This window comes from Diachasma alloeum, unplaced genomic scaffold (assembly GCF_001412515.2).
Source record: "Diachasma alloeum isolate Michigan unplaced genomic scaffold, Dall2.0 Dall_scaffold_00443, whole genome shotgun sequence".
Lineage (NCBI taxonomy): Eukaryota > Metazoa > Arthropoda > Insecta > Hymenoptera > Braconidae > Diachasma > Diachasma alloeum.
The window spans coordinates 628,854-641,860 of NW_021680582.1; the positions used below are offsets into that span (position 1 = coordinate 628,854).

The 13,007-nt window shown below is 35.3% G+C and overlaps 1 protein-coding gene across 2 annotated transcripts in view; it reads right to left on the minus strand.

The window, feature by feature from the left end:
* Window positions 1-13,007, minus strand: part of LOC107042345 (octopamine receptor beta-1R) — a 24,160-nt gene that overhangs the window by 8,706 nt on the left and 2,447 nt on the right. Inside the window, exons 1-2 of one of the 2 annotated variants that reach the window (XM_015263349.1) lie at window positions 9,059-9,689; window positions 5,813-6,869 (exon numbers count right to left, since the gene is read on the minus strand). In XM_015263349.1, the coding sequence (XP_015118835.1) occupies window positions 5,813-6,552 (740 nt within the window). In that variant the 5' untranslated portion in view covers window positions 6,553-6,869; window positions 9,059-9,689. Of the gene's footprint in view, window positions 1-5,812; window positions 6,870-9,058; window positions 9,690-13,007 lie in introns of those variants that run through there. The other variant, XM_015263350.1, reaches the window with a different exon arrangement.

Genomic DNA, 13,007 nt, shown 5'->3' on the forward strand with positions numbered 1-13,007 from the left:
TTTTTTTTTTTTTTTTTTTTTTTCGACACACGTCCCTGAATTGTAGATTTTACCAGCTTATCTAGAGAGCTTTTCCGATGAAACAGTAACTACTTAATATCTCCATGCTTTTGTGACTGACTCAAAAAATATGATCCTTAGGTTTTTTCTCAGGAGGAACATGGGGTAAATGATAATGCAAAGCTGTGAGTTGGTTTGACAATCAAACTGTTTTGAATTAGCTGCCAAACCAGCTCGATATTCATATATCGCTACGCTCGCGCCGCATTAACATTAATTATCATTCTTCTGCATATGATTTTTCCACTATATCAGAAAATCATACTACATATAATATTGAAAAAGTTGTGGAAATTCTTTCAAAATGGTTATTACCATTGATTATTTATCTAAAAATTGCTCAAAATAACGAAAGCCTAGAAAAATTTTATTATCACAGTATACGATCATACTTGATTTACTTGAGCGCTTGTTCAACTCCGTCCGTATAGGTATATATATCTGTATCATACTGTGTTCACGTTCCGAAACTTGTTCTCATACGCTGTATTACGTTGAAAGGAAAGTTACTCTTCCGTACTGGCTCTGTACCACTGAGTGTTTTCCAAATAGTTAACGAGAAATTGAATAACTTGCCCCCAAAACACGGTGGTTAAAATCAGCGAGCGCAACTATTCCAAAGAGTGTAAGAAAAATTTCAAGTATTGAATGAAGACATACACGTAGTCATTCTTCATTGAGCGATGATTAAGCACAAGTACGCTCGATAAAGTTCGATAATCGATTATTGAGTTGCTCAGATGTACCAAAAGATTGGAAAAAGGATTCAGCTCTAGCTCTACCGTAGCTTTGTATCGTAGCTTTTCCCTCTATTGGAAAATTGAGAAAAATGTTATATATTTCTCAAATTATGGGTAATGAAAAGCAGCGAGGTTGGGGTATGATATTATTCTTTTGCAAATGGAAAAATTAGATGCCATTGGAAGCAGGCTATTAACGGATTTGCAAATCCGATGATGAGGTGCTCTTCGAGTGGTTATTTTATTTTATTTTTTTGTTAAGAGAAAAAATAAGTGAGAAAGTAATGAGAAGACGGCGACCGTGATATGATATAAGAATGAAAAACAAGAAATGACGACGTGCTGATTATGATAAAAAACCCGCAAAACATGGAATTCATTCTCTCAGCTAAAGTTGTACCCTTTATGAAAATAACCTCTCACCCCTAGCAATAGTGTGTAGTATTTCTTCATCAAAAGAATTAGTAGCACTCGAAGAAAAAGAGAAAACACACGACTGCAGAAAGAGTCTCTCACATTCATGGACCAATTGTTACAATTGGAATGTATGTCTGTGTATTGTATATGGAGCGTCAACTATACATATATGTCTCTTATTCTCTCGCATATGTGAAATATTCTCGTTTTATTCTTTTAAAAATTATTCACTAGAATTTTTAGCCTGTTCTCAGCGCAAATACTTTATTGTGCCAAACTAACCGGCTGTTATGTTAATTAGTAATTAACGCGGATAGGAGAACGGCTGGGTATGAAATTGATATAGGTCACCCATTGTGGCCACACTCAAGATGAATTAAGGATTTATTGGTATATACGTATTTAGTGTTGCCAGGTCCAGGGATGCCCTCAATTTTCAGGCAATAATTCATTCGCTGGCAAAATATAGAGCAGATAATACAATTGTGCATTATTAATTTGGGTCGAGTAATTTTTTATTTTGACCATCCTGCTCTCATTTTACCTGCAAATGATGTAGAATGTGAAAAAAATGGAATGGGAGGTGATGATGTTTTTAGAAAATGCGCGGATTTTTTCGAAATTTTTTTTATAAATCTTCAAAAAAAGAAAAAAAACAAGCACATCGAATCGGTCGGATGTTTCACGGTATATCTATGAATTTCTACTCAAAACCGATAATGTGATATTACATAGAGGGAGTGAGTTGTGAATAAAATGGAACTAGAGATTCATGGCTGCGCAACTCCCGGAACACTGAGCCGTGCATGGCGTTAATTTTCCGTGATGAAAATATTATTTGCTATTCTTTTTTTTTTCATCGATCAGTGGTAAAATATATGGAATGGGGATTATTAAGATAAAATCATTGTTACACTATCGTAAAAATGCTGCAAAATCCACTCCTAACATGTGTTAAAAATAGGTAAAAATATAAACAACATTTTAAAGTTTGTGTTGTTTTTTTTCCCATAAAATAATGAGAAATAATGAGAAAAAATCGTCTAAATTTGAGATACTCGAGCGAGCCCATCAGTTTCATATTTAAAGTCACATTGACAATTTAAGTTTTCAGAGCTCGACCGAGTTATGATCTATATTCAACGTCCAATCCACCACACTTGCACAAACTCTTTTAGCAAGTTTTATAGAAAATAAATAATGATAATAATAATAGTAACAACAATAATTTAAAAAAATGAAACGCATAGAGGAGACAATTTAATGAGTTGGGTTAATGGATGTAGTTTATGAACGAGGCCACAGAAAAGAAAGCAACAACCTATAGTGGCAAAGGGCCAGAAATTATGGTTCGACTATTATGCAAATTCATGAAACAAACTGTTGCATTGTAGCTTGCATTATTCTCCTCTTGGGGTTAATATCGCTTCCAATGACTCGCGTGTCATTCGTCTCGTTAGTGAAATTTTCAACGAGAATCCATTTACATTTTTAATTGGTCATGCTGGCCGACTATTACCAAGGACTTTCAAAACACGATTGGCTGTTAAACAACGCTATATTTTTACATTAGCATTATATCAGTGCTATTTGATTGATATCATTTTCGGCAATCAATGAAGAATCATTTGTGATGAATATGAAAGTGTCTTAGCAAAAGTTAATCCTTGCAAGGAAAAATATTTTTTTTTTTAGTCGTTTTTCACTCTGTGTTTCACAAAGGGTCTATTAATCGAGATCCTTTGACGTAGAGGAAAAGAAGGATTGTTGATAATGTCGAATCGAAATATTTTAATCTCTGGATAATTGATTTGATGCATTTCTTTTAAAGCACATATTATGTACGATTTTTGGATACTTACTGAATACTTTGACGGTAATTTTTCAAAATATAAATTGATTATCAGTTGATCAGACAACCTTGCAAACGTAATTAATTTCGAAGAATTTCGCTTCCTTTTCCTCCGTTATACTCTAATATAATCAGTTTTCAGATATAGAAGAGTTGACTCCAATAAAGTAAAACGATAGAAAACGGCTACTAATTTCTATTGTAAATCAATTCTCAATTATGTGAAAAGCATCGATCTCTGAACCCCAGAAGGAGAGTAGTACTTGAGTACGATACTTTTCCAATTTAACATTAGTGTTTATGATCTGTTACGTCGTGTGAACTATATATACTGAAAGCAATGTAGGTGTAGCCTTCAGCTACGTATTTCTCCAGGCTACTGGGGTCAGGTGCGCGCGTATCGATCGTAACACGACTCTCGGGTGCGATCGAGTCTCAACATCCTTTCACAATTTTTTTTGGATATAGCGGAATGAAAATCTACATGATGAGGCTCAATGAAAAAACCCACCGCAGATTAAATAAAAATGGCCCGGATTATAATTCTGTCCTTGCGCATCTTGACTGCATTAGCATCAAGGGCTATTCTTCAGTCAAGATAATGCCGTCGAGAAGGTGAGAAAATAAAATGCGGGGGCGGCGTTTGGCCTATTTTTTCAACATACTTGGAATATCACTACCATGCAAAAATATAAATACAAATACTTACAATGTCAAGTTCAATGATATTTAAACTAAAATATCAGTGATAATTTCAGAGAATGATTACTCTCCAAATAAGGTACGTTCCAAAAATTATTGTTAGTAAACAATAAAATGGTCTTGGTTTGGGATAGTGAGCAAAAGGCCAAAATTATGGTGAAGAAAAGAAATATTTTTCTGTTTCACATTACAGAAACAATTAATGAAGTACTATTATAAATAGCTTGAATTCTTCAGACTCCTGGAAACTTGGAAACTTTCGGTAAATACTGCAAAGTAACTACAAAGTAATACTAGAAATTACTCCTGGCACCTCCTCTGTTTATCAGTCTGTTTCTCGTGATAACCGGTCTTGTTGCGGAGGTAAAAAAAAAAGCAAACAAATAACGTTAATTGATAGTGAGTTTAATTGCTCGGTATGCCGAGGAAAAAATTTTAACGAGTTCCATACGGCATGTACCTACACTGCTAATTTCACCTACTTCTAAGCGCGCAATTGTTGTTTTACCAATTGGGTTTCATCATGAAATATATAATCTCAATTGTCATTATTTTCATTTTCATTTCATCGAGTGAAATAGATATTTCAAGAGCAGGTGATTTGATTTCCAAGGATGGAGGAAAATTCATGTCAGAGAAGAGGAGTCTGGCTGATTCACATGGGTTCCATAGTAAAAGTAAACGGATTGGAGGAAAGTCGTACTCTTTAAGGAGGTTTGCAAAGGGAATCGATGCAGAGGGCACTATCCCGAGGCGTTACTATGACCGCGATATTGTAAAGTCATGTTGGAACGAAAGTTTAGCGGTATCGCGCTCGTCGGGGGGAAAATGCTCGGTAAGGAGAAAATTAAGTATAATAATAAGTAGTCCAGAGCTTTGTTTGCTTGTTTACAGAATCATCGATGTATCAGGGAAAATAGTATTGAACGACGAGACTTGTTGGGCAGAGACATTGGGCAGAGACGACATAACGCAATTGACACAAAATTATATCGTAATTTTGAGATTATTCATTATATAGTGATTATTTTAGAATTTAAGTTAAGTGGTACTGGTAAAATTTTGCAGTTTCTCAATTGCCAAAAGAAAACTCAAGAAATATAAGTTGGACACAAAGCAAAAAACCAGCCTTTCGCAATGTTGAAAATAAGAATGAAGTTGAACGTCTGTTTTTAGGTAGCCTGGATGATAGAAAAGTCACGGATAAGCCTCAAGGTGTGGCTGCGCCAACGTTTGAAGATGAAGGAGATGAGAGTAAGCTGGAAAGTAGTGATGTGAGGGGGAGACATGCTAATGAGGTGCCCACCATTGCCACCGTGAATCAAGAGGTAGCTGACAGGGATGGAGGGGCGCACGAGAGTGAGGTCAACGAGAATGGCAAGAGGATGCAGAAAACTGGGACTCTAGGCTCTACCTTCAGTGATAAGAAAACGTCTCCCAGTATTTCCGAGGTAGATAAGACATTTCCGTTCGAACAGTCTCGGCCGAGACACTGTTGGAAATATTGTATTGTATAATAATATCTAACAAAAGAAATGAAAATAAAATAATAATAATAATGGAGCGTTTCAGGATAAAAAAACTAGAGCTAAAGTGGACACGCTTAACCAGCAAGACGGAGGAATAAATGATGATGTTAAACAGTTATCCAGCAATATACAAATGGACGATTCTTCGGAATTTTTAGAAAAATTGGAAAACGTTTTTTCACACTTTGGTGATTATATCCTTGCAATTATGTTGAAAAATCTTAAATTACGACTGCGCCAGGCAAATATTGCTGAGACATATCAAAAGAGGATTGAGAAATTAACAATGGAAAATGGAGGAAATAGTTTAGAGGCCGGTAAAATGGTGGAGAAACAGATAAGGGATATATTTGGGGAGTCTTTTCAAATGAAAATGGACAGATATCTCAAATTATTAGTCGACCACATCAGGCTACCATAGAAATGTCCAAATTCTACATTGGGTTTTTTTTCAATTCAATTCAATTCAATTCAATTCAATTAATAATGTTGGAAATTATTGACTCACTTACCGATAAAGTAGTCTCTCTTGTCGATCCGCTTCCATGTAGATCTTGTAATACATAATCAACATGATGATACCGGGACCCCAAAAACTAACACTTGAACTTACCACAGCATACGGTTTATTAACACGAAATTCACAGTCTTCAGGATGTTGCTCACGCTTCGCCAGATGATCAGATGTTGCATACCATCCAGCAAATATTGGTAGAAAGCTTATGATTGTCGGTGAGCACCAAACAACGCCCAGCATTGTTGTTAGCCTCAGATTAGTCATGATTAATGGATAATCAAGAGGTTGAACAATAGCATAATAGCGATCAACACTAATACAACACAAATGGAGTATTGATACAGTACTGAAAAATACATCCAATGAATTCCATACGTCGCACATAAAATAACCAAACAACCACCGTCCTGATAGTTCAACACTAGCATTAAAAGTCATTGCAAATATCGCAACAAGCATGTCAGCGAGTGCTAGTGATACAACAAAATAATTTGTGATTACTCGCAGCTTTCTGTGTCGCATTACCGAGACAATCACTAGTAAATTTCCAAATAGAGCTGCCAGAATAATGAAGCTCATGATAATGGCTTTGGTGATCCAGAGTAATACTGCTTCAAGATTTTGACTCTCGTGATTAGCTATTGAGCGATTTTGTTGAGTAGAATTTATAAAATTCAATAAACCAACCACCGACTCATTATTTCTTACTCGTTCAAGCGTCTCGTCACGCTCCATTCTAGGATTTATTCGAATATCTGATTTCACTCAACACCGATTTAGACAATTCACCTTGATCATCTGATTGATCTTCATCTTCTTGATTCAGACATTCACACATATTCACACAATTTGATGACTTTTCCTTTTTTTCTTTTTTCCTTTTTTCCTTTTTTCCTTTTTTTCCTCTTTTCCTCTTTTCCTTTATTCGTCACATTATTATTCGTCACTAAATTGGTCTCTTTATTTCATCTTGCATTGGTGAATGCTGGCAGCTCAAATTCATTTTACATTGTCGATTATGTAGGGCGGTGGATGCGTACTACGATGATATCCTGTGGACATAAAAAAATATATAGAGTTGAATTAAAAATATAAAATGTATGGGAGTGTGAAAGGTCTCATTCGTTGGAGGTGTATACTGTATTTCCGGGTGCCGTTATAGAACTACTATACTGCGGTTATATGTAATGATCGATAGTTGAGGAGTGATATGAGTATTCCTCAAGGTCACACAGTCTTATCGATACAGGATATTTTCTTTTCAGTATTTTTTTTTCTTTTCAATTGTATCACTTCAAAATTGAATTTCTCCGCTTTTTTGTTCATTTTTTGTTGTCTATTGCTATTTGTATGACAAAATTTGTTGTCGCCTTACTAATTGACATAAAATTTGGTTAAATTTTGTACACTCGCATAATGATTGAAAATTGATATAAATTGTATAGATGCCTTTTGATCCCACACTCATTCTCAGACTTGAAATGTGCGTGGGATTCCTAGGTTGCTGCTTTTCAAGCCGCTCATACGGCAGTGCAAAATGAAACTCATTCATTGAAAGATATTCTTTGTAACAATTGTGCATTATCATTTGACATTTGAATATAAATAATAAAACAAAATACATAAGAAATTTTGTTTAGTCGAACAGATTTTGTATGGCTATATATTATAGTAATAACGTTTTAAGGGGGACACAGGTGTAGGTGAATCCATTTTCAGCCATTAGTAATCATGTCGGCATTTTCAAAATTGTGAATATATGAAAATATCCAAATAAAATTGTTATGCTATGAAGATTAAAGGCTTTTTAAATTGGTTCAATGACACTTGACAAATTCCACCTGCAAGTGAGATTCATCTGTTGCAAATTCAATATCCTTCCATATTTACCGTTTTATAATTGTCCGTCAGTTAATAATGAGTCAATTTTTCAAAACCCAAAACATCTGACGATGCTGACGCTGACCTATGTTAAAGCTCTAGGTGCAATCCCCCATCCCAACTGTCTGTATCTCCCCGATGTCATGTCAAATTTATATGGGAAATTGGCTTATTCAGGTTAGGCATATAAGTTTAAGCGGTGAGCCTTGATGGCTCCTTATTCCAATGTCGCAAACAATGCATTTAGTCCAAGAGGGACAAAGAACAATTTTTTTATTCTACCCTCCTATCCATAGATTCTGGTCCATCTTTTGTACTCGTTGAGTGATAAAGGATAATCTTGCAAAAGAGTCTTTTCATAGCTAAAATGGGAATTGTTCAAGAAATTTTCAACCAAAGTCTGATGAGATGAATTAATTCCTTTCTAAAAAACAATCATAATAATCCTATTCTATAATAATAAATAGATGGGTGGATAAAGGTTTACACAAGTGCAATAATTAATATTTAAGGTCCAAATGCATCAAACCAAATCACATGATAATACTGAATGAAAACTTGTCCATCAGCACAAAAGGTCAACTTAACCATAAGTTTGACAATTATTGTTTAATATTAAAAAATGTATAAGAACAATGAAAAGAAAATGAAAATTTAATGAGAAAAAGATATTTCTGATGATCCAACTCGTCGAGAATAATTACAATCCTTTGAATATACATTCGTTAATGATTATAGAAAGCGAAACAAGATGTATGATTTGTGTCAATGGAAAGAATCATTAATCCACCGAGGCTTTATTCACATAATCTATATATATACTCTTCTAGTATATTAACTTTTTTATATCTCCATCTTTTTGAGTAACCTCATTTTTCATCCTTGAGTCGTTCCTAATGTGCGGTAGTAGTTTTATTAATACCAGATGATTTTTGAATCGCGTTTCGTAACTTGATCTCGAAAAAGCAATAATGTCGATGTTATATTGTACCAAGAAATAGGAATAATTTCGAGTGGTTCATCAGTAGCCACCAACTAGTGAACGATCCCCCGCAACAAATCTCTTGACTCTATTTTTATAATCGAGGACATCTTGCCTCGTGTCCGATCAAATAAAGCGTATAATGTCTACAAATATATAAACTCGTCTACTGACATTATATTATTTGCCCAGTTTTTTTCTTCAACACGTGTTACCAAAAGTCCCACCAATCAAAGTATCAAATTTACGATATTAACCTTCCAGAATAGTAGCTCTCACTCTCAATAGCAATTTCATTTTTTATTTTTTTTTTTCATTCTGAATTTTGCAACATATCTTGAAAGATTAATTTTGGTTTCTTCAGTGTTGTCAACTTACCGGCATTTTCCACCATCCAGAATCGATCACATTCCCTGTACATTTTGTAAACAATGACCACACAGGGCGATTGTTCAGATGTGCTATTATCCAACGGCAATTGTCACAATTACAACTTCTGATCCATTCTACTTTCACTGAAGGACGATTGATCATGTAAAGAGTCACAACCACGAAACTCTGAAGCAGCAGTTAACATGTTGTGAAATTCCATGGATGACATTATAAAATTATCACTCATTTGAAAACAAAAACATTATCAGCTCTCTCTCTCTCTCTCTCTCTCAAATCCAAAATTTGAATTTGTTGGAAATAATAAAATTGCAAATTTTGAACGTCACCGTTGAATGCCTTACATGTGTCAACACATTACTTTTTCCCGAGACGAGGAAGAAAGAAAAATCCATTGAATCACTGATCCCCAATTTTTTTTTCAATATATGTTTATATATACATTTTTTTTTCTTCGAAAAATCTTCTAAAAATATTCCAAGTTATAATTATTCAGTATTCAACTTTCATTGTCTTGTTATAACCACCTTAACTGTTCATATTTGCAATTGAGGCGATGACGCGCGGGCGCACACTGACAGCTCAATGTAGGGTAATATGGCGGTGTAGCTTGCACGGCTGGCGGGGCCGGAGTGAACTGATGGTCGTGATGCCTTCGAGCTTTCCCGCTTTCCACCTACCCTCCAGCCCTCCAGTTGCCCTCACTCTTTTCCACGCCGTCTTGTCTACCCTCCACCACCAGTATATTTCACCCTAATACGCACAACCCCACTGCCCCCTCCTGCAAACCGAGCTTCTTCACGTTTTTATTCTCTTCTTTTTTCATCTTTTTCTTTTTACTTCACTTGTCTCTTTTTCTCACATCATATAAGCTTGTGGAGAATATTCGCCCGATCTCACCACTGATGCTAGACGACTTTACGTCTCACTCATGTAAAATTTAAGGAGAGAGAACACTGATGATGAAAAGTTGATGAAAAGATGAACGAAATATTTTTTTTTCTGAAATTTCAATAAACATGCTAATTACAACGGGGATTTGGATGCCCGAGTCATGACATTCTATTTTTTTTCCCCCAAAAATTTGGAGGGCCTGCGATGTTGAGCAAGTATTTGACTATACTGTAACAATGTGGCACACTTGAGAAAATAGAGGTGAACAAATTCGTGCCTCATACATTCAATATATTACAACAGTTGGTGACAGAATATGTGAGGCATTAAATAATTAACATTGTTCTAGTCAAGGCATTAGTCGTACCAATATTCCAATATTATGGTATTTGTAGGAGAATCACTCTATTGGTCGCATGTGAAATATACTCAAATGAACAAAAATTTTTATAACATCCATCAAGTTACTGCAGAAGAACTCAAGTCAATTATAGAGCTATCCCACCATTGTATCATGAATTTGAATCGTACTTTTTATTCTTGATGCCAATCAAAATTTTACTTCTGCAATGGAAAGATTCACGGATTGTGGAATACGAATATGGCAGATTATAATGAAATTTGCTCAAGTACGCAACCCACCTCCCCCCCCCCCTTTGCACTGCTCTGGCAACTTAGACTTGGCAACTATAGAAAGAAGAAAGGAAGGACAATAAAAACTTGCTATTGTAGGTGTTCAAACAGTTTCGCGGTGCGGATTTTCATAAGGCCTCAATTCTCTTCACTCGTTGAATTATCGATATCTATGGGATTGCTCTCTGATTGTCTTTCTCTCTCAACGTTTCTTCCCTGGTGCTTCAGGCCCCTTGAGATAACATATAGTCTCATTATTTTTACACATAAATACATGTTTTATTTGTTGAAGAAGATTTTGTGCATATTTCTTTCGTTGTTCTTTCTAATTATAGATTTGCAGTCTGCAGCATTATTTGGTATTTAAATATTGAATAATTCAATTGAACTCATGATCGTCCAATCTAATTCAATAAACATTAGATTAGTATTGAAAGTAGGGGTTGAAAACTAGAGTGGATTATTGATTCTTCACAACTCTTGGTTCATAGTAATAATTTCTCCATGAGCCATGCGAAATTCCTCTATAATAGAAAAACTCTCGATTGATGGTGGAACAATATGACATAAACATTTCCTAATACAGAGCGTAAACTGCTGGAAAGCCTCTAATATATAGGAAAGATTGTTAAATCAGCAAATAGAGATAACAGAAAGGATTACAGTGTATTCATGATTACCTTTGTCCGTTTTTTCGCAAGTCTCACGTAAACATAGTAATTAAGTTTCAAGAATAAAATATTGTATCCTAATTTATCGATCCATATATCTAATGAAATCTACTGAAAAAAGGAAGAGATGAACAATTCTGTCAACAATGGCTCACATATGAATACACATGAACGACATCATTAAATCACACTACTATGTGGAAAATGGTTTACGGTTGTAACAAGCCCGCCCCTAGGCCCCTCCTTTTCGAATCATTACAATACTGCCAGTCGTGTGTCTCGTTAGTACAGAATCCCACCTGGGGAATATTTTGTACGATAGTGGTTTACGTAGAAGCTGTGCCAGAGGTCGAGTATTGAAGTGACAAAGGAATCAATGATGAGCAGGCCGTGACTTTATTTTCCATCACCTACATATTTGCTCTACCTCTATGCGCACGAGGTCAATCTCCGGGTATTCAATTTATTAAATCAAATTATTTCTATTGGCACTTTTTCATATTCATTTCTTTTTAGGTTGATTAAAGTTTATGAGACTTAGTGAAAGGGCGTAATCTAAATACACGTCACCTGAGTTCGCTTGGGATTTCTTTTTTTTTTTCATGTTTTTTTTTTCGCGGCTTCTTGGCGGCTTACTAAGGAAAAAAACTCGACAAATGGATAATTTTATTGCCAGTAATAATAATCTTGGCAACAGGCATGCGACGAAAAAGAAAAACAAACAAAAGTAAAAAAAATTAGTTTATATCGCACGCTTGTTCCGTTGAAGAGTGAGATAAGAGGCAAGAAATACGTTTATCTCAATAATAGCAATACTCATGCCTTAGCTTGAGTCACGATATTTTATTATATATTGGTGTAGACTTCCTTCAGTAAGAATTCACTTAAAATTGGTGATTAATTATTCATGCTGAAATGAGACTTGGAGGACTGGTGCCAGTTAAGTTGAACGAGCCTCAAGAGTCATCTGACTCAATAAACTCGTAAAGTATCTACTCCTTGGAAATACTTGAAAATGTTATCACTGCGAAAGAGTGAGATGAAAAGATTGGTGATAAGTAGGCTAATAGAAATAATAATTCGCAGGTCACTAAATCAATAAATCTTGAGTAGCCCGCGGGTTTTCCCATGTTGTAAAAATTCGCCACAGTTGGGTAATTAGTTTTAATTGAAACTTAACGATGAGAGTGCATCCTGAGTTATCCCACCACCAGCCAAAATTGTACACATTCACGGTACACCGGGCTTTTTGGTTCCACGAGTCACTTGTGGAATTGGGTCAGTGAGGTCTCGCCATCCAGGATCATCTTACTAATTATAAACAGATTTGCCTGAGGCCAGAGGATATTAGGTCTTCTGCCCAATGCGGATACCAATACGGTTAATAATGCTCGATCTCGTAGAATTTATTATAGCATCAAATTTTTCCATGAATGGTCTCTTCTACTCCCTCTTTTTATTATTCATCTTTTCATCATCTCAACGATTGTATTTTTCTTTATTAGTACTATTGTCTATTATTTTTCCATTGTATTTGTTTTATAGTATTAATTGACTGTGAAAATCCATCTATAGAAGAGTATACGTATGTATGCCTGGTAGACAAAAGTAGCAGAATTGAAGTATTAATTAGTTGCAAATGAGCTTATTGAACTACCTGATATTAAAAATGGCCGTGACTATTCGCACCATTGCGTGAATCACTCCCGTACACTCCATACACTCCACGCATGCGTGAA